This window comes from Protopterus annectens, chromosome 8.part0 (assembly GCF_019279795.1).
Source record: "Protopterus annectens isolate FY-2018-M chromosome 8.part0, PAN1.0, whole genome shotgun sequence".
Classification (NCBI taxonomy): domain Eukaryota; kingdom Metazoa; phylum Chordata; order Ceratodontiformes; family Protopteridae; genus Protopterus; species Protopterus annectens.
Genome location: NC_056741.1, coordinates 1,363,848,450 through 1,363,870,938, shown reverse-complemented (window position 1 = coordinate 1,363,870,938; position 22,489 = coordinate 1,363,848,450). Strand labels below are relative to the sequence as shown.

The following is a 22,489-nucleotide window of genomic DNA, read 5'->3' as shown; positions in this document are numbered from 1 at the left end:
TGTTTTGGGACAAGTTAAGCAGGACAATTCTCTCTCCTCACGAATGGTCTCTAAACCGCACAGTAGCAGCCCAGGTTTTCAAGAGATGGGGACGCTGCACCTATTTGCAACTCCACAAAACACCAAGTGCCAGAGGTTCTTTCTTTGATTCCACATCAGGAAGTACCAGCCATGGATGCTCTAGTACAACCTTGGCCAACAGGGCTACTTTTATGCCTTTCCTCCAATTCCACTCCTTCCCAAAGTTATTCAAAAAGCCTCTCAACTGGGGTCTTCAATGATTCTGATTGCCCCATACTGGCCTCACAGATATGGTTTCCTTACCTGAAAAGCATACAGTGGACGCATCCGTGGACCTTAGACCTGATTCCGGATTTGTTAATCCATTAGTCGACATTGGCATCAGTCCCTTCAATCTCTAAAATTGACAGCTTGGCTCCTCCACTTCCAACATTAGTTAGAAGACACACACTAGACCCGAAGTTGTTCACATTTTATCTTCGCCCACAAACCCACCACTAACAAATTGTACCTCAGTAAGTGGAAGAGGTTTGCTATCTGGGCTCAACTCAAGGGCTTTGACCCTATCACTGCTCCTGTCCCAGAGGTTTTGAAATTTTAACATCCCTGTTTAATCAGGATCTTCTGTTTCAACTATTAAAGTCCAACTAGCTGCTATCTCTAAATTCCATGAATCCACGGATCCTCCTTTGATGAGCAGCAGACTATGCAAAACGCTCATTAAAGGTGCCAGTCTGTTAAGACCACCAGTTTTTCATCCTGCACCTCCGTGGATCTTGATTTGGTGCTTCGCTGCATTAACATCTCCCCTTTGAACCGGCTGCTACATGCTAATTAAAATATCTGTCTTGGAAAACGCATTCTTAGGGGCTATTACCTCTGCAAGAAGAGTCTCAGAGCTTCAAGCCCTGTCTATTAAACCACCGCATTTGATTTTCCACAAGGATAGAGTATCACTTAGGCCTAATCCATCCTTTGTCCCAAAAGTCTGTTCTAGTTTCTGTCTTCAACAATCTCTAGAGCTACCAGTTTTCTTTCAAAATTCTCTAATGAAGCAGAATACACTCTCCATAAATTGGATGTTCACAGGCAATTACGCTTCTATTTAGATAGGACTCAGCAACTTCGTAAGTCAGACCAGTTGTTTGTGTCCTTCTCAGATAATAAATTGGGCCAATCCATCACAAAAGCTACAATCTCAAAATGGATCAGAGATTGCATAACTCAGGCCTATTCTTCGAATAAACAACTTACATCATCTATCAAAGCTCATTCTACCAGAGCTATGGCTACTTCTATAGCCTTTCATTCCAAGCTCGCTATATCGGAAATTTGTGCTGCTACTTGGTCCAACCCGCACACTTTCATCTCCCACTACAAATTGGATGTGGCATCTAAAGGACGAGCTTCATTTGGTTCCACGGTACTTAGGAGTGTTTTCCAGTGAGCCACCCAGGATTCAGGTGCTAGGACGCTGTCCCATCATTCAGAATGTAGTGCTAGATAGATCACATAACATCTTTTAGTTATGTACTCACCATAACTTCAGATGTTTGGGATCCATCTCGCCACATTCCTGATACCCACCCTCCTTCCCCCTGCCTTGCAGATCAGAAGAGATAGAACGGTTTTGAGCTCGACTGTTTTTATCTTGTTCATCTGACGATGTTATATAAGCAGGGTATGCGTGTGCATGTATGACAAACTAGATCTGGGGAATGGTAGTGGTGCATCCTGGGATATAGTAAGCTCAGCCAATAAGAGACTTCGCTCTTTGGCATAAGCTGCAGCCGAGTCGGAGCCGAGGGATCGGCTCCGAACCCATCATTCAGAATGTAGGCGAGATGGATCCCAAACATCTGAAGTTATGGTGAGTACATAACTAAAAGTTCATCTTCTTTCATTCATCACTTCCCACCCTTCTTTCCCCTCCAAATGCTCCTGAGGGATGCTTTGGGTCCAAGTGGTGGACTAGGGTATTTACACAGAAGTGGCCTCTGCTTTACTTTCTTTTCTCTAGCAAACTCTATGTCTGGGAGAAGGGCATTCTGGGTTGAGACTTAGCTTGAGAGTTTTTTTGGCTGGCGTGAGCTTGATGAAAAGGCCGACTCTGTTCCGAGGGCTTGGAACTGAACCCATTGGTGATGAATGAAAGAAGATGAACAACACAGATGGAATATTATGGTAAGACATAACTTCTTTTTTTCTTTTTTACGAAAAATGTCTGTACACCTCACTTGTTGCATGCGCATGGTGAAGTTCATACCAAAGGGTAGCTGTACCTCAATTATAGGTCTTATAAGGGTAGAGTACAACAGGACTATAAGTTGTTTGGACCTAGTTGACATACTTTTACTTACAAGGTCTGCAGCGTGGAATGATTTCCTCATCACAGTAGAAACGTGTTGGTCAAATGCCAGATCTCTGTTGGGCATGCGTTTCCAAGTTCCTGATTACAAGGCCTGCTGTCATGGATGTGTTATTAATGTGGTAATTTGCAGGAGTGGCTGTCTTGCCAAAAGATGCTATGATTCACTTATTCTCATTCAGTTTTAGGCCATGACTGGCACCAGTTATATGTCAGGCCCTCTTGAAGAATATTAGTTTCTTACTGCTTTCAGTTTGAAGTCGTGTACAAACTTTTTGAGCCAGAGGCCCTTGATGTTGGCCTTGATTTCAGAGAAGTAGTTGCTAAACAGCAGTGGCCCCAGCACTTACCCCTATGGGACACCACTAGCAGCGGTCCTTTTTGTGGAAGTAGATTCCCTTATTCTAACTTGAGTCCTGTCAGTGAGCCAGCTGGCCATCCAACGGGTGACGTATGGATTAATAGCCAATTTAGTGAATTTGTTAAAAATGCCTGTGTGGGAGAGTTGTCAAATGCCTTGGCCAGGTCAAGGTAGCAGTACGTAATAATTTGCCCTCATTCATCACTTTTAGCAGGCAGGACCTGCCCTTCGCAAACCCGAACTGACTCGTGTCCATATACCATCATTTATGATATCCAGGATTATCCTCTCTATAGCCTTGTACAGCAGGTTCATCAGGCTGATCGGTCAGTAGTTTCTCAGGTCCATGGATAGAACGCCCTTGTGCAGTGGTGTAACCATTGCAGTTCTCCATTCATTAGGTACAAAGCCCATTTTGAGGCTGTGGTTGGAGATTCTAGTGGATAGTTCATCATGTTTCATGCAATAAAGGAGACACCCTGGAATACTATCAGGATCATTCAGTTTACTGTTCTTGGCCATTGCAGAGTGCTTTGATGACCGATACCTAATGATCACTGTGGGTGGGATGGACGCCTGTATTTCCTGAGTAATATCTGGGTGGGCGAGTAGGGTAAAGTTTTAAGCCAAATGTGTCAGGCAGGAGATTGGCTATATCTCCTGGTTCCATGTAGACGGCACCATTTACAAATTCAGTATACTGCTGTGTATTGTCTTTGAGGTTTTGGACAGAGCTGAAGAAACCCTTGCCTTTGCTGTCGACCCTTTGAAGCTGATGTTCATCGTGTTACACTGCTGCAGTCCCTACACTTGGGTTGTCCTGCCATCAGGTGGTTCCCCAGTCGGCCTGAGTTCCAAAGTCTTGGTCCAGTGTCGGTTGCTGTCGCCTCCTCCCTGACGTCAGTGTGACAGGGGTATATAAGATGCAGCCGACGCCATTTTCTTCAGTCTGTCTTGCCGCACGGTGCCCGAAGCAAAAGCAGTTCGCAAGTGCCGGTCGGCCGACTCCTGAGATTTTCATTCCAAATCCAGAACCGAAGTCTTCTACAAAGCTAAGTACCCCGTTGGGGAAACTTTTATTTGCCTCAGACCGATGTCAGTAAAAGTTAATAACTGTATTTCTTGTGGGAAGCAAATACCTCACAAGGATTTCCATTCCTATTGTATCCCATGTCTAGGCCCAGACCATGACGTCACTGCTTGTCGGTTTTGTGCTAGGTTTAACAAGCGCACTATTAAACATCTGTTTGATTTTGCCCGGTATTATTTTGGTAGAAAATTCAATTACACCATGCTGATGGAACTTCCGGCGACCGGAATACATAAAAAGTGCAAAGACAAGGGCAGGCATCAGAGGCCCAAAACTGACGACGAAGCCTCTTCTAGGCCAGTCGCCGGTTCTCCGGTTTTCAGCGAGGCGCCTTCGCAGCCCCTGACTACTACTTCTGCAGGACCACAGGCCGCCTCCGACTCCCACGTGGAGATGGCTGAGCCTTTGGACGCACAAGTTTTTCAGCCTACCGAAACTAACCCTTCTGAGGGATCCGGAGTAGCTGAGCAACCCGCAGCTTCAGAGGGTGTTTTCAGACCTACTCAGTTAAGCATTAAACCCTCTTCTAAGTCCAAGCCTCCTTTAAAAACAAAGAAACAAATACAGCATTCTCCAGGACAGGCCTCCATGCCTAAGAAACTAATTCTCAAAATGGCCGAAGACCTAATCACCCTGATTAGGGGGTCCCATCCCCCTCCTGATAAAAGGCCCAGACAGGATGCAGGCTATGACTCATCCGACCAGGTGTCCATTTCTTCAGATTCATCCTCCGACCTAGGATATTCTTTACCCCCTTGTGAGGATTCTGATGCTGAGGAATCAATTCCATCAGCCTCTCTGCCTGAGGACTACTCCTTTGGGGAAACCTTACATACCATGAGGGAGCATTTCCATTGGGAAGGCCAGGATTACTCAGAATCCAAGAAAAGGCTCAGAGACTTCCTTTTATTACCTCAACACAGACCCCTTGCCATTCCGTCAGTGTTAGATATTGTGGATGATGTGTTTACTGAATCCAGTTTAAATCCTGATTCCTTATCTCCAGCCCCAGTTAAACCTGATGGATACTACAGAGTCCCTTACTCACAAATTTCTGTATAAAAGCCATGTTGCTGACCCTGAAACTATTTCTCAGGGACCCAAAGGGATTAAGGCCTCATCAGCAAAAAATCCAGTTCCCTCAGACAGAGATTCCAGAGCATTAGACAGATGGGGAAAGAAAGTATGTACGTCTGCAACTTTAGCAATGAGAGCCTTAAATTGCCAGTTTCACATGCTAAAATATCAGCAATTTTTGATGTCTCAGTTGAAACACCAGAAGCTAGAACTACTATAGCCCAGACCCACCTTATCTCTACCCTGTTCTACGCTTCTGCCATTTATACCAATCTATCTAAAAGCAACCTTAGCAAACTTGCAACCAGCTATAACAACATTGCCAGATATGCCACTGGTACCCTTTTCAGAACCCATCACTGTCTCAACCTCAAACAACTAGGATGGTTAGAACTGCAGAACCACCTACTTTATCAACAATACACCATCACCCAAAAGATCCTTTACCACCCCAAGAATACCCCAATTCTCACTAATCTGATTACCCCATATAAAAATCTGCCAACGCTACGCTCAGCTAATAAGCTTCTAGTTTCCACGATTAAATCAAACAACCAGGCAGGGGAGTCACTATTCACTAACACAGTGGGAAAAACCTGGAACCTGCTTCCAAAGGAACTCGCATCTCTTTCTTCCACACTGCTTTCAAAAAATACCTTAAAGAATACCTTACTACACACTTGCTATGTCCCTGCTCTAACCCTGACTAATATCGAAATCCCCATCTCACTCTCCCTAGACTTTTCTGCTCTGTTCTTTTACGTTTACCTGGGTTAACCAGTAACCTTGCCTCTAACTAGTATTTAACAGGATTTCCTTCCTAGTACTTTAGTAGAGTTTTCTTATTCTAAATATGCTATCCTCCACTGTACTAGATGTAAATTATAAAGTCTGTACATCTGTGAAAAAAAAAAAAAAAAACTTTTTATTTCTGTTTGCTATTTGTATGTAATTATGATACGTCACTGCCTATGCTTGGAGCTTTTTTCCCCGGGCCTCTACTGAAAATGGACATATATCCAGTTAGACTAGCCCGGTCAACAAATGTAAAATAAAATAAATAAAGTGAGGAGAGCCTATAGGGAGTAGACTTTCCTGTTTAGACTCTTGACATTGAGCAATAACTCCTTCAGACTTCTCTAGTTTGGTGTACAGCTATGTCAGAACGCTTTATCTGAAGGCAGAATGGGGAGGGTGGAAAAAGTTTTAGCTAGTATTCAAAGTCCTGGGCGGGTGGGGGACAGGTGCAGGTCATCACTTGCAAAGCAGCGTAGTCTGACCATGTCCTGCCAGGCTGACTGGTATTGTACCCCCTTCAAATGACACCATACTTTAAGCCAGTTGTTGAAGTCGGTTATTTTCTGTTCTTATTGTGGCAGAAGTTAGAATGCTAATCAGTGCTGGTTTATACCAGCATAGGACACACAGTCCAAGAACGTCCAGGGTGATACTTTTCCAATCGTACCCACGTGGACTATAATAGTCATACTTGTACTGTGGGTTAAGTGACTTGAGGGCATGAGTGATATGACTGATCCTTGCCCCTGATAGGCAGGTGATTTTGGCTCTGTCTTTGCTTATCTTGGTGAGTTGGACGTCTGTGTGTCTCACTAGGAAGTCTTCTGTAACCAGAATACTGGGCTGTGAACTGGTATGCCTTATAAGCTTAGAGACTTGGACACCATGGATTGTGGCAGTATGTGTCTTCGGTGTTTGTGGAGTGGTATAGAGGCTGCTGAGGACAGTTTTGTGCATGCAGGGTCTGGGAGGTCTTTGTTTATGGAGATTGCATTTAAGAGCCTTCGCATATGTGGGTCTGTGCGACTGGTCTGTACTGTGTGAGGTGAGAGTTGTGTATTTACTACTGGCAACCTGTTTGGCATTGTACGCACTTGTAGGCGAGAGCCTTTCCTCCACTGACATTGTATAATTACATTTCTTGCATACCGTATTCATATGTTTGAGGATTAGGGGGGTTCTCAATGTACATGAGGCATTTGCTGTATTGCCTCAGGACGCCTGTTTCACCAGGCCAGCTGCAGATACCTGGGAAGTGATATCCATGGCTTTGGATCCTATTTGCTTATTCTACAAGGTGTAGTACAATCTAGGTATATATAAAACAACTATCCTAACAAGAAAGTCAAGAAAAAAAGTTTTTAAACTTGCAAATAGATGAATCTATCGAAAAATATTGGTCCGAGCTATCTGGAACACCAAGATCTGTGCCGCGGCAAACTAGATCTGAAGTAATTCCTGCAGTGCATCATGGGATAAGGGGCTTGGTCTCGAGCTACTGGCAAACCTTGAGCTTTGCTATCGGCCGTGTCGGAGCAGAGGATCGGCTATATTTGGAGTTCCCTGTGTTGGCTTGTTTTTTTCTGTAGTGTTGGCCTAGTAGTTGGCCTTGTATTTAACCACATTCTTAGGAGTAGTTTGCTAGGTAATTTCTTGAGTGTGTTGTTTCAACTGTTTAAATTTGTTTAAATTTATAATAAAGATGTCTGATGAGAAAGAGAAGCCACATCCTAAATCCGGCTTAAAAAAATGTCCGGATTGTGGACAAAAAAATGTCAGTCACTAATGGGCATGTTCAGTGTGTTTATTGTCTGGGGGCATTACACCTCCAAGACTCTTGTAGCATCTGTCACTCCTTCTCTTCCAGGGTACTTTAGAGAGGAGGAGGAAATTAGTGGATAGGGGTTTACTTCAGCACCCTTTCTCGGAAGCACTGGGTGACCAGGATGGTGCTAGTAGATCCTCAGTCATCCAAGTCTTCAGGTGAGTCGAAAGCATCGAAAAAGGCTAAAAAAAAATGGAGGGTGTAGGGTCATCGGTTCCACTGTCCTTGGAACAGAGTGTCCCTTCTGTTCAGAGCCAGCTCACAGCTTTGAAGCCGGTTTCTGAGATTCCCTCATCTCCTCTGCTCCAGTCAGCACCCTCGGTGCACTCCTCGAAGTCTTCTGTCAGCCTGTCAGATCTGGATATGGACCGGTTGGTGCAGAAGCTTTTACGGGCACCAGGCCTTGCCAAATTGTTGTCGGCTCTGACGCCTTCATCGCAGCCGAAGACCATTAACCCGGACTTAAATACTACTCCTCCGAGCCGTACTGGACTTTTGGAGCCAAAGAAGCCCAACCTGATGGTAGTTGAGACTGTGGAGCCGAGACCTGCTCTGGTATTATTGGTTCCCTCTACTCGGACGTCCTCTGCACCAACCAGGGACTCTAGGAGCAGACACTGTCCTGTCAGGTCCAGCGAGGATAGTCATACCGATTTGTCGGGGCCGACTCTTCCTCTCGGGGCTTCGGCTCGGATGAGCTCGGCTCCTACCTTGGGCTTGGAGCCCATGGCCTCGGTGCGGGAGGATCGGCCGGTCCCTTCAGATCTGTCTTCCCCTTCTCGTCGGAGCCATGGTGCGTTCGATGCCATGAGGAGAGTCCGGTCTCCAAAGACATCATCAGCATCAGGTCTGGCTTCCTCCTCCCCTCAAGCGCCTGTGTCCGCTCCTGCTTCTACCGGTCCACCCAAGCATAGAGATCCTGAGCCTCAAGTAGCCCCACAGGGCGCCCTTTGCTCTTCTGAGACCTCCCCAGATCCCCCCCACTGAGGAGGTACCCAGGAAGAGACTGTGCAAGAGGAGGCACTTGGACTCCCCACAGGATTTGACATCTGACACTGACTTGGATGAGTCAGAAGGGTCCTCTCGATCCCCTCTGAGGATATCTCCTTTGCAGAGATATTAGAGATCCTTAATCAGAGGGGCAGTTGGCAGTCCAAAAGCCCTACTGAAGATGAATCGGTGCTCTTGAAGGTTTTCGGGTCTCAACCTTCCACTTCTTGGGTGTCTCCGCCTTACGGTGAGCTCATGGAGCTGATCTCTTGTAAGGCGTGGGAGTCTCCGGAGGCCATAGAACTTGTCCCTCGGAAGCCAAATAAGTTCATCTCTGCCCCAGTGGACAAAGCCTTTTTGACTAAGGGAGTGCCTGTTGATGCCATGGTGGTGGCTGCAGCCACCAAAAAGGAAACGTCTGAGACGTCCTCATCTGTCCATCCTCCTAACAGAGATTCTAGGATCATGGATAGATATGGGAAACACGTGTTTAGTTCAGCGACCTTTTCCCCTTCAATCACTGAACTATTTAACCCATTTTACAAGACTACAAAGAGATCATCTGAAAGAGCTAGGAGATGCTCTCCAGGGTATGGTAGCCGCAGGGGTTGACGACAAAGTTAACAGCTCGCTACCCTAAACTCGATTGTGAACTCGTCCATGCGTCTCTTATCTTACGCAGCTGATGGTTCGAGTAGAGCCGCTAGTTCAGGCATTACCCTGCGTAGACAAGCCTGGATGCGTCTCTGTTCCTTTGTGGAGCCTTTCAAGTCTTCCTTTATCAACACCCCATTTGATGGCTCATCCTTGTTTGGGCCCAAGGTAAAGGAAACTGTAACCAGGTGTGAGCAGGAAGGCCAGACTCGATCTGCCGTTGGAGTCCGTTTTTCTACCCCTACTCGGCCGTATCCCAAGGGCCCTAAGGGCGGAAAGATGTGGTTCCAAAAAGCACAGGGAGCCTTTCAGGATGCACATGGGGAAACCCCTTCTAGAGGCAGAGGCGGGTGTTATAATGGAAGAAGCCGCCCACCTGGCAGGGGGGGGGGTCCACAACAGCAGGGTGACAGAGGCCAGTTCTCTGGTCAGCCCTACCAGCACTCCTGAAAGGAGACCCGGCTGTCCGGCTCTGGAGGCAGTTGGGGGTCACTTATCTTTGTACCCAAAAGCCTGCCTAAGCATAACATCCGATACCTGGGTACAAAGCATCATTTCCAGAGGGTACTTCATACCGTTCTCTTCCCCTCCCACTCCTGTAAACAGAATCCTAGATGTTCCACCCATTCTCCGGGAACAAGCAACTATAGAGGTCTGCAAGTTGCTGGAAAAAAAGTTGTCCAGCCAGTCCCAGCAGACCAAATTGGATTCGGAACTTACTCGAGATTCTTTTTGGTTCCAAAGAAAACAGGGGACTGGAGAGCTATCTTAGACCTCAGCAGACTCAACCAGTTTGTGAAGAAAGAGAAGTTCCGAATGGTCATGCTTCAGTCCATTCTTTCCTTTTTAGGAAAAGGCGATTGGATGTACTCCATCAATTTCAAGGACTCGTACTACCACATAAAGATGGACAGACACTCCAGAGATCACCTACGTTTCTGGCTGGGAGCCAATCACTATCAGTTTCGAGCCCTGTTTTTTGGTCTCGCTACAGCCCCCAGAGTGTTCAAATGCATGGCAGTGGTCACGGCTCACCTGAGGCATCTAGGATTCCAGGTGTTTCCATATCTAGACGACTGGCTCCTCACTGCTACCACCAGGCATCAATTGATTAAGGCAACACAATCTACTCTGACACTCTGCCACCACTTAGGCATTACAGTCAACTTCGAAAAGTCTGCCTTGTCACCATCACAGCATACCATCTTTATAGGAGCAGAGTTTGATACCTCAACCACCACTCTACGTCTTCCAGTCGAAAGGGTCTCACTTCTTCGCCAACACGTCAACTCACTGGTGTCAAAGAACAGAGCTACAGCCACGGAGGTCTTGACGGTACTAGGTTTGATGGCGGCAGCAATTCTAGCCATTCCACTCGCAAGGATGCATATGCAAATTCTTCAATGGCTCCTGTTTGCTCACTGGTCTTACCAGAAATTGCCGATGAACCATATGATTCTCATCATAAACTCTTGCAAGAGAGACCTTCGGTGGTGGTTGATATCTCTTCATGTCACAATAGGAAGACCCTTTGTGCTCCCCTCAGTAGCCACTGTGACCACGGACGCTTCCCTGATAGGGTGGGGGGGCATTTTCAGGGAAAGACTGCCCAAGGCACATGGACAGATCGAGTCACATCTGCATATCAGTGTTCTGGAGTACTCTCTTCCTCTAGGGACAATTGCAATATCAGACAGACAACACGTCACTGGTTTGGTAATTGAACAAACAGGGCGGAACCAAGTCTTATCCCCTTTGTTGAGAAGCCCTCTGGGTATGGCAATGGGCTGTGTCATCCCAGCATTTTCTGTTAGCAACGCACATCCCAGGAAAATTCAGCGTGATAGCGGACAAGCTGAGCAGGGCAATCCTGTTGCCTCATGAGTGGTCTCTCAACCAACACATTGCGGACATGATTTTCCACAAATGGGGCCAGCCTTGCTGCGACCTCTTTGCCAGTCACATCAATTCCAAATGCAGAAGCTACTTTGCCCTAATACCACCTCCGGGACATCCCCTGAGAGATGCACTCGTACACGATTGGCCTCCGGGTCTCCTATATGCATTCCCACCAATTCCATTGATACCCAGGTTTTTACAGAAAGCAAAATCGCTGGGAAGGACTGTTTATCCTTATGGCCCCCCATTGGCCTTGACAGATTTGGTTCCCTTTTCACCATCATCTGCTGGAGGATCATGGATCCTTGACCCAGGTCCAGACCTCCTGACACACCCGTCAGGGGACCTCCATCCTTCATTGCAGTCTCTAAAGCTGACTGCTTGGCTGATCCACTTCCCCAAATAGCCAGGCTTCATTCACTCTCAGATGACACAAGACAAATTCTATTGTCTTCTCATAAGCCATCCACCAGAAAACGATATCGCAGTAAGTGGAAAAGGTTCTCTATTTTGGGCCAGTATACAAAAAAAATTGACCCTTTCCGAGCTCCTTTATCATCCATTTTAGAGTTTTTGACAATGATTTTCAAGGAAGGAACAGCAGCTGCCACAGTTCGGGTTCAGTTAGCCGCCATATCTAATTTCCACCTTGGATTGGATGGGTTAAATATTATGGCCCATAAGTTATCTAAGGTTTTTCTCAAAGGTGTTTTTCACATGAGACCTCCTGTCAAAATCCCTTATTCTCCCTGGAATTTGAATTTTATGCTATCTCAAATAATTCTTCCCCCCTTCGAACCAGCATCATCTTGTGATCTCAAATTTTTGTCCTGGAAAACTATTTATTTTTCTAGTGGCCATTACTTCTACCCGCAGAGTGTCAGAACTTCAAGCATCATCTATCAGACCTCCTTGTATGATTTTCCATGCTGATAGAGTATCTCTCAGAACAAACCCCTCCTTTTTGCCTAAAGTCTGTTCTGAGTCTAGTATCAATCAAATAATTGAGTTGCCAGTCTTTTTTTCCCAACCATTCCAACAAATTGGAATACATGCTGCACAAACTTGACGTACACAGACAGCTCAGATTTTATCTTGATAGAACTAAGGATATTAGAAAGTCAGAACAACTCTTTGTACCCTTTTCGGAGGCCAGAAGAGGTAGACCAGTGGCTAAAACAACCCTTTCAAAATGGATATTGGATTGTATCTCATTTGTTCATGCAAATGCTAACATACCTTTGCCACACAAAGCAAAGGCTCATTCAACCAGAGCCATTTCTACGTCTTCTGCTTTTCAAGCTAAATTGCCCCTTGATAATATTTGTGCTGCAGCCACTTGGTCTAAGCCTCATACCTTTATCACTCCTTAAAAAGTAGATAAGGCTTCCAGGGACAGGTCTTCTTTTGGTTCTACGGTCCTGAAAAATGTACTCCTGTGAGCCACCCAGGATTGCGGGTGCTAGTGACGCTACCCATCAGTAAGAATAAACAGCGAGATTTAACTTCACATAAAGAAGTTATGTACTCACCATAACGTTCCATGTGAGTTGTTTCTCTCTCCTTTATTCTCACTTCCCTCCCTCCATCCCCCTCCTGGCTGACAGTTGACCTAGAGGCTAGTATCATCCTGGTTGTTCAAGTAGTCTTCTTCCTTCTTGGAGAGTGCACCCCTTACAGGGGTATATATTCACACAGCAAACAAGATCTGAGGTAATTCCAACAGTGCATCATGGGATAAGGGGCTTGGTCTCGAGCTACTGGCAAACCTTGAGCTTTGTTATCGGCTGTGTCGGAGCCAAGGATCGGCTCCGAACCCATTAGTGAGAATAAAGGCGAGATAAACAACTCACGTGGAATGTTATGGTGAGTACATAACTTCTTTTTTAGGGTCGCCCAGAGTGCAGAATCAACAGATTAAGGCTAGAAGCCAAACAGTGCAGGAAATCCAAGAAAGTTGCGGTGGACAGATTCAAGAGCACTCAATATTTCAAACCAAGAACAAGGTCACAGTAGTTATGACACAGATTAGTCATACAGCACTCGACAGATTTTCAGCTAAAGTTCAGTTCATTATTCAGCAGTAAATATACAATAAATACAGGTCTGACTGGGTCTGGATGCAGCCCAAGAAACGGTTGCAGTGCATCAGCAATATCTGCTAAAAAGCAGATTTAAAGTGCAGAATCTTCAAAAACTGTACAATTTAACGGCAGAACTTTAAAAACTTGAAATATGTTACAGGAGAGCCATTTCAGTCACTTATCTAGCAATGGATTGATCTGGATGCACCAGAAAGCCTGTGGAAACAATGCCGTCACTAAGTGAATTGGAGCTCTTGGATGAAGGCAGAGATCATTAATACTTGTCAGTGATCTTCATTAGTTCTAGTAGTAGGCTGATTTTAAAGGTTTAACTTTGCTGTTACAGACAGGTTGCATCTGAGCTGTTACCAGTTTGTCAGCATTAAGTACAATGTAGACTTTTGCAGGTTTCAGTTTAAAAGGTATCCCAGCCCTGGCTAGAAGTGTCTCATAAGCTTATCACGTGTATTATTAGTCACCTGTATATCCTTATGTTTTTAATGACTCTCCTGTCAACCGGGTTGGCAGGATATTTTCCCACTGTGTTGCCCCAATTTTCTTGGGTGGCTCATTAATCAGAAGCCACCAGATAGAATTTCAGGTCATCCTCTTTGCTCTAGTTTTCTTTTTAATGTCCGGCACATTTGTAGTCCTATTTACTGCTGTCATTGTACCATCTTTAGATCCATCTCCATCTTGGATTCTGCAAGTGTTTCCAGGAGTTCCTTTGTGGTTGTATGCAAGAGGAAGCACATCAGGAAACTGAAACAAGTAGCAGCAAAATGTTAAACATTCTGGGAGATGCTAGACCAAACTGGTTATGCACTTAAAGGCAGTGGTATGACAAGAGACAGTATATTGTCAGGTCCTTGGCCAAAGCTGTCCATGCCCACGTTCATCAGTATGTTTGGAAATGCACTGAAAGCCCAGATTTATTAATCCGCAGCAGAAGAAAAACTGAAATTGCTCACTTGATTTTATTCAGTGTTTACACATTACTAAAAGCATGGTGTAGAGATGCTGTTTTCAGTCCATCTCAGCAGTCCAAAATGGCCTTTCCCCTCCAGGGAGTTCTTGTAGTAGACAAAGCTGTAGAAGGTGTCAAGTCATCTGTTCAGCAACCAAAAGGCCCTTCAGGGCTGAGTGTTGAGATGTCTGTTCACTACCGGTTTGAATCTCCTTGTGAATAACACATTGGCACAGTATGAGTTAATCATAGCTGTTCTGATGATGCTATTCTCTACCTTTGTTTTTTTATCCTCCTTTTAGGAACTCCCATTTTTGCATTAGATACATGTCTTGCAGACGTAGTTCTGACTGAATCCCTGTTAAGACTGAGATTTAGGTTGTACATACAGCTGCATGTTTCAATACTACTGTAGTACCTTGTAACAGGTTTCCTGACTGAGTTGTGCCAGCTGCAGCAGATGGAAAATACTGTATCCAAGCTACTGCTGGGAACTGTTAGTGCCCATAAAGCCTGTTCTGTGCACTAACTACTAGTAAGATTTGTATTACCATCAAGATAATGAATTTTGACCTATCATACTGTTCACAATCTAGATCCGATCTGGTAAGATCAATCACACAAATAAGGGGCTTCCCCTGTGTGACCGCTAGAAATTCCAAGGATTTTGTTGATTTCTGAGCCTTTTCAGTGGCTGTTCCAAACCTTTGGATGTTTCTACCTAGTTAGCTGAATTACCTCTACAGAGCTGGCCTTCCATTCGCAATTGAAAACATTCTTGTTTCAAAAAGCTTATGACGATGCATGATGTTCTACTGCATAATTTTATTTGCTGTATATAATTTTGTTTTAAATGTTTATTACAGTTTGCTCCTTGAAATGTTTGTGAGATGCCTCACAAATAATATATCAGTGGTTTGAATTCTATTTTTATGTTGCAGATTCTCTAGCAGTGATGTCTGTTGACCTTGGTAGTGAATGGATGAAGATTGCAATTGTGAAGCCTGGTGTGCCAATGGAAATTGTGTTAAACAAGTGAGTCCAGAAGTAAATTGTACTGGTTTGTATATGTGTTTATTCATTCCCTTAAACTGGTAAGTGGTATATGCTGCAGCAGGACCACTTTCTAGTTAAAAGCAATATATTTTATTGAAACACAAAGATTGAAGTACAAAGCATACAGTGCAGTCTTCTTGTGTGGTGCATTTATGTAATTCACCAAGTGGATGGTCCTTTTGATTTCTGTCTAGTGATCATTTAATAATTTTGATGAATACTTTGGATCCATCCCTTGTCTGGAGATTACAATTTTATCAAATTACTTCCATGTTAATCAGTTGTTCACTGCATACAAAGGTACAGCAAGAGTCATCCCTTATGTTAACATTGCTGTAAACATTTAAAACTAGACCCATGGAACATATTTAACATGTATGCAATTCACACAGGTGTTTTATCTGTCAAAAATATATTTCCCTTTATTGTACTCGGGCTCTTCAATCCGTTATCCTAATATTCTTCCTTTGTTAAGCTGCTCTGTTTAAATTGGATGCTTACAAATTATCTGCTTGCTAATTGTTTGTCTTTTTGTTATAAACAGTAGTCCTATAATGCCCATTTATTTTTGTGTAATTTTTCCCAGGGTTTTATTTTTATTTATTTTTTTTACATTTGTTGACTGGGCTAGTCTAATTGGATAATATGTCCATTTTCAATAGAGGCCCAAGGAGAAAAGCTCAGAGAAAAGAAACAGTTTATACAAAATGCAAAAAGATACCTATACATTCAAAATATAATTAGATAACTATTCAATCATGTACAGTTGATTTTCAGCAGCAGTAAGCAAATAGGGTAACACTATGAAGATAACTATATATTAAAAAACGATTAGATAACTATACAATGTTGTCATTCTCGCCTTCATTCTTGCTGGATGGGTTCGGAGCCGATCCTCGGCTCCGACTCGGCCTTTACTATAGCTCGAGAGCTATTTTTACCGGCTCGAGGCAGCCCTATATCCCACAGTACCATGCGCTAACTCCCTAGATCTCGTTTGCCGCTTCACTGCGAGGTAGTCTGTTTTTACCGGCTCTGGTCAGTAAGTGCTTTTTTCATATATATATTCAATCTCAATATTTTTTTTCCAGTTACTTACCCTTCTTTAGGTCCCTTCTAACTGCCTTACCCTTTTGGTGGCCCTTTTCCCCTTCTTTATTTAATTTTTTATCTTGGGCCTACGGGCTTTTCCTTAATTTTCCCCCACCCCTTTCAGTGTGTGTGTGGGTTTTTAGTCAGTTCCCTAAATAAGTGTGTGTGTGTGTGTGTGTGTGTGTGTGTGTGTGTGTGTGGACTGACTGTGTTCCTTTTCATTTATTGTCAGGATGTCAAAGGACCCTAAGGTTTCGGGATTCAAGAAGTGTGACTCGTGCTGTCAGAAAATGTCTCTGACAGATGGTCACACTTCTTGTGTCTATTGCTTGGGGCCTTTACACCTGCAGGACTCTTGTTCCGTTTGTCATGGATTTAGTTCAAGAGTCCTGCAGGAAAGGCGTAACAAGCTCATCCTAAGGGGCTTGTTAAAGCCTGATGACTCCCCGTCCAAGTCTGGCTCGGGGAAGTTGTCAAAAACCGCCAAACCCTCGGCTCCAGCTTCTGAGCCGAGGGCTGGCGTTATCGAGACAGCTCCGACCTCTGTTCAGTCTGGCTCCGAGGCGAGCAAAGTGGTTTCCGCTCCGAAATCATCATCAGAGCCGACCCCAGCACGCAAGCGCTCTAGGTCCCCTTTGCTAGAGTCCGTCAGATCGGCTCCGAGGTCCCCTCTCCTATCGGAGCGGAGTCATAGGACTCATTCATCGAGGTCATCCATGCTCTCCGACCACGACATCGAGAGGGTGGTCAGTAGACTCATAAAATCTCAGGCGCTGGCCCAAATGCTCCAGAGCCCATCTCACCAGACTGTGGCTCCTTCGATACAGCTATCCATTCCTCCTCCGACTCATCTCTCGAGTTCGGAGCCGGAGTTTGTCGGAACCGTGACCTTGCCCACGTCGGAGCCGATACTTCCTCCTTCGGATCCGGTGTAGTCTGCTCCGACCTCTTCATTGGTTCCGTCCGTGGAGAGGTCCGGGCGCCGGGACTCCATTGTCGGCTCCGAGGGGGTGAGTGGCATCGGACCCTTGTCCGACCCCGCTCTCCCTCTCGGAGCTTCGGTTCTGGTTAGTTCGGCCCCGACATCATTCTCGGAGCCTTCTCTGTTGGTTCCGGGGGCGGTTCCGGTCTCTTCCTTTGGTATCTGATAGGGGAGCCTTTGAGGTGATGAGTGTGCTGGACCCAGTGTCCACTCCAAGGTTAAGTTCTGCGGCTCTTCCCTCTGTAGTGCCTGTTACGGTCTCTGGCCATCCTCCTACACCCGACAGCAGAGATCCAAAGCGTAGGGTACCCACCTTGGGTGTCTCCTCCTCTTCCGAGGGCTCCCCTGAAGTTTCAGGGGAACCCCCTAGGAAAAGAAAGTGCAAGAGGAAGCGCATAGACTCCCCCGAGTCTGTCACGTCGGACACCGACTTGGATGAGTCGGAAGGTTCCCCCAGATCCCCCTCTGAGGATGTCTCCTTTTCAGACATCCTGGAGATCCTAAGACAGGGGAAATTGGTCCACTCTCAAACCTTCCGAGGACGAGTCTGTTTACCTTGACGCCTTTGGATCTCGCCCTTCCACCTCCTGGGTGTCTCGCCTTTCGACCCACTAATGGAGGTAGTGGCTAGAAAGGCGTGGGCAGCTCCTGATTCAATGGAACCTACCCCTAGGAGGCCTTCTAAATTTATTTCTGCACCAGATGACAAATCCTTTCTCACCAAAGGTGTTTCAGTTGATGCTATGGTGGTAGCAGCAGCCACTAAGAAGGAATTGGCTGATCCTTCTGTATCTGTTCATCCTCCTAACAAAGAGTCCAGGACCATGGACAGGTACGGCAAGCGGACCTTTGCTTCAGCGACCTTTTCTATGCGATTGCTGAACTATTTATGTCATTTCACCCGCCTTCAGAGAGACTTGCTCAAAGAGCTGGGTGAAACGGTACAGGATCCTTCTGCTGTGGGGTTTAAGGACAAAATAAACTCTCAGCTTGCTACCCTGAACTCCATTGTTAACTCCTCCATGCGGCTTATCTTTTATGCAGCTGATGGAGCGAGTAGGGCCGCTGGCACAGGCGTTGCGCTGAGACGTCACGCTTGGATGCGACTCTGTAACTTTGCCGATCCCTTCAAGGCGTCCTTCACCAACACCCCCTTTGACTGTTTGGAATTGTTCGGACCTCAGGTGAAGAATACCCTCACCAGATGCGAGCAAGATGGTAAGACTCTCCCTGTCGTGGGAGTCCGTTTTTCCACGCCTTCTAGACTTTATCCTAAGGGACAGAGGGGTGGAAAGATGTGGTTCCGCAAACCACAGGGAGTCGCGCCTGCCGCACGTCGTGAATTTCCCCCTAGAGGCAGAGGGGGGGATAATAACAGATGCCACCCCAGGGCCAGAGGGGGTCCACAGAACCAGGGTTCCAGGGAATCTTTCCCTGACCAACCCTTTCAGCATCCCTGAGAAGCTGCCCGACTGTCCGCCTTCGGAGGCAGTCGGGGGAAGATTATCTCTGTACCCGGAAGCCTGGCAATCCCTCTCCCAAGACACATGGGTACAGAAGATCATATCCGAGGGTTACAAAATCCCCTTCACTTTCCCTCCGGTACAACCGCCAAAACCCCTACCAGACGTTCCACCCGCACAAAGGGGTCAGGCTCAGCTAGAAATAAAAAAGCTGTTAGAAAAAGAGTCATCCAGGCAGTCACAGCAGATCAGCTAGGATCCGGAATTTACTCCAGATTCTTTTTGGTACCAAAAAAGACAGGAGAATGGAGACCCATTTTGGACCTCAGCAGGTTAAACAACTCTGTACTAAAGACAAAATTTCGGATGGTAACACTGCAGTCCATTCTACCCTTTTTGGGCAGAGACAACTGGATGCGCTCGTTAGACCTCCAAGATGCGTACTACCATATAAAAATACACAGGCGCTCCAGGAGGTTTCTCCGCTTCCGGCTGGGAGTCGGTCATTTTCAATTCAGGGCCCTGCCCTTTGATCTCACCACAGCCCCCCGGGTGTTCACCAAATGTTTGGCAGGCTGGGAGTCGGTCATTTTCAATTCAGGGCCCTGCCCTTTGGTCTCACCACAGCCCCCTGGGTGTTCACCAATTGTTTGGCAGTGGTCACTGCTCACCTGAGACGGAAAGGATTCCAGGTGTTTCCATACTTAGACGACTGGCTCATTTCCGCTACCACCAAACAGGATCTCATAATGGCCAGGGATTACACTGTTCAACTTTGCAACAGTCTGGGTATTTCTATAAATTTTGCAAAGTCCTCCTTGTCGCCTTGTCAGTGTATAAACTTTATAGGCGCCGTATTAAACACCAAAGAAATGTCTGCAACATTACCACCTCAGAGAGTGACAGACATAAGGCGGAATGTTCAGCTTCTGTTTCAGCCCAACAGAGTCCAAGTCAAGCTAGTATTGAAAGTGTTGGGCCTCATGGCGGCTGTGATTCTTCTACTTCCATTAGCCCGCTTCCACATGAGGCTCCTTCAGTGGATGCTGTTTTCTCAGTGGTCCTTTCAACAGCTACCAATGACCCACAACATTTTGATAACCCCATCTTGCAAGAAACATCTCTCCTGGTGGATGGTTTCCCCTCAGCTTTTTCCGGGCAGACCCTTTGTTCTCCCCCCTCCAGTTGCCACTGTCACAACGGATGCCTCCCTGATCGGGTGTGGGGGGGGCATTATCAGGGCAGGACGGTCCAGGGCACTTGGCAACAGTCAGAATGCCACCTGCACATAAATGTCCTGGAGATGAGGGCGGTGCTTTTGATGTTGCAAGCCCTTCAGAGCTCTCTTCCCACGGGGACTATAGCAATTCAAACGGACAATATGTCTGTGGTGTGGTACATAAACAAGCAGGGCAGAACAAGGTCCTATCCCCTCTGTCGAGAAGCACTCAGACTTTGGCAATGGGCGATTTCATCTCAACGGTTTCTGATAGCAATGCACATCCCTGGGAAGTCCAACGTCATAGCAGACAGATTGAGCAGAACTATCCTCATGCCTCACGAGTGGTCTCTAAATCAAGCGGTAGCAGATGGAATTTTTCAGAAGTGGGGCCAGCCTTGCGACCTTTTCACAACTCCCCAAAACAGCAAGTGCCTCGACTTCTTCACACTTTTTCCTCTACCAGGCCAACCCCTCAGAGACGCTCTTGTTCACGTTTGGCCCCGGGGTCTTCTTTATGCCTTTCCTCCCTTTCCATTGATCCCGCAATTAATTCAGAAAGCAACCGCATTGAGATCCAAAATGATCCTCATTGCCCCGTTTTGGCCTCGACAAGTTTGGTTCCCATTCCTGCACAAATACCTACTGAAACAGCCTTGGCATCTGGAACCCCTTCCGGATCTGTTGACCCACCTCACGGGCAAGCTGCATCAGTCTCTACATTCCATCAACCTCACAGCTTGGTTGCTCCACTTCCAGCCATAGCCAGGCTTCCCCTTATTTTTCCTCCTGTTCATGATATCATTCTGGCTTCCCATAAGTCCAGTACTAGGAAGACTTATGCGAGTAAATGGAAGCGTTTTTCACACTGGGCACAAACTAGATCCTTAGATCCTTTCCATGCACCCATTCATGAGGTTCTAGACTTTCTGGCGCAGCTTTTTCATTCAGTTGGCTGACATCTATTATTACCTTGGTCTATGAGTTGAGACACAAGCAACTTCCCTCTAGGCCTAAGGCTCATTCAACCAGGGCACTATCAACTTCAACGGCGTTTCAAGAAAGGTTACCACTAGATGCCATTTGTGCAGCAGCTACATGGGCATCCAAACATACCTTTATTGCCCATTACAAGCTTGATTTAGCCTCCAGAAATAGAGTTGATTTTGGTTCCACTGTACTCAGGAGTCTGTTCCATTGAGCCACCCAGGACTAAGATGCTAGGGACGCTGTCCATCCAGCAAGAATGAAGGCGAGAATGACAACCTAACATTAAGAAGTTATGTCTTACCATAACGTTTCATGTTAGTTGTCTTCTTCTCGCCTTCTTTCTTGCGTCCCTCCCTCCTGCCCCCTAGCCTGGATAGACTTGAGGTTCTGAGTCCTTCCATTTCTGGAGATACAATATGTTGCGTCTTTTTCTTTGTATCCTTAGTGTTACTAGCAGGTAATCTGTACTCGTAAAAGAGGATTATAATATTATTATTATAATATTATTATTTATACTATGTCTTAGCTTCCAAACGAGATCTGGGGAGTTAGCGCATGGTATTGTGGGATATAGGGCTGCCTCGAGCCGGTAAAAATAGCTCTCGAGCTATAGTATAGACCGAGTTGGAGCCGAGGATCGGCTCCGAACCCATCCAGCAAGAAAGAAGGCGAGAAGAAGACAACTAACATGGAACGTTATGGTAAGACATAACTTCTTATTCATGTACAACTTACTTCAGCAGCAGTAAGCAGATAGGGTAACACTATGCAAATTTTTGTTTGTCATTTGGCACAACATTTATCATAAGTAAGTATAAGCATTAGTTAGTTAGTATGTTGTGTTGAGGAAATTGACATAGTAATGAAGGGTATGAAGACAGCAAAGTATTTATATTTTTAGGAGAGAGAGCCAAAGAAAGGTAGAAGTAGAAGAATTGATGTCAAAAAAGCTAAAGGCAAGGGAAGATTGTATCAGTCAGGCTTGGTGCATAGGCAAAGCCTTTGGGATTTTAAGAAAATTTTTAATTGGTTTCTGAAAAGGTGGGTGAATGTGGTAGAAGTTAGTTCATTTGGGAGTTTGTTCCATGTTTTAACAACAGAGTTAGAAAAGACAGTCCCCTGATTTGTTTTTAGATTTTAAGGTGGCTACTTGTAATCTATTTGCGGAACGTAGGGTTGGAAGGTTTTGATAAGGATTGAGGAGGTTACTGAGTATAGGGGTATTAGTGGGATGGTGTAAGATTTTGTGGATAAAGGTGAGTTGCTGGTAGAGTAGTTGATTTTGTATTTCCAGCCATCCTAGTAGTTTCAGATTTTGGCAGTGGTGGGTTCTAAATGGTGTACCTGTGGCAAATCTGACTATGTTGTTGTAAGAAGTTGCCAGTTTATTTAAATTGCTTTTGGTTAGGTTTGTATGTATGGGGGAGGCATAGAGGAGGGTTGAAATCAGGTGAGTTTGAGCAATAGTAATCTTGGCAGAGGCTGTGAGAACTGGTTCGAGTTTATACAGGAAACCAAGTTTTCTATTTACAGATTTAATAGTTGGGTTAATG

The 22,489-nt window shown here is 45.6% G+C and overlaps 1 protein-coding gene across 1 annotated transcript in view; it reads left to right on the top strand.

The window, feature by feature from the left end:
* HYOU1 (hypoxia up-regulated 1) overlaps positions 1-22,489 on the top strand; it is a 1,290,196-nt gene that overhangs the window by 88,116 nt on the left and 1,179,591 nt on the right. Inside the window, exon 3 of the mRNA XM_044079444.1 lies at positions 15,076-15,169. Within this exon, the coding sequence (XP_043935379.1) occupies positions 15,076-15,169 (94 nt within the window). The remainder of the gene's footprint in view (positions 1-15,075; positions 15,170-22,489) is intronic.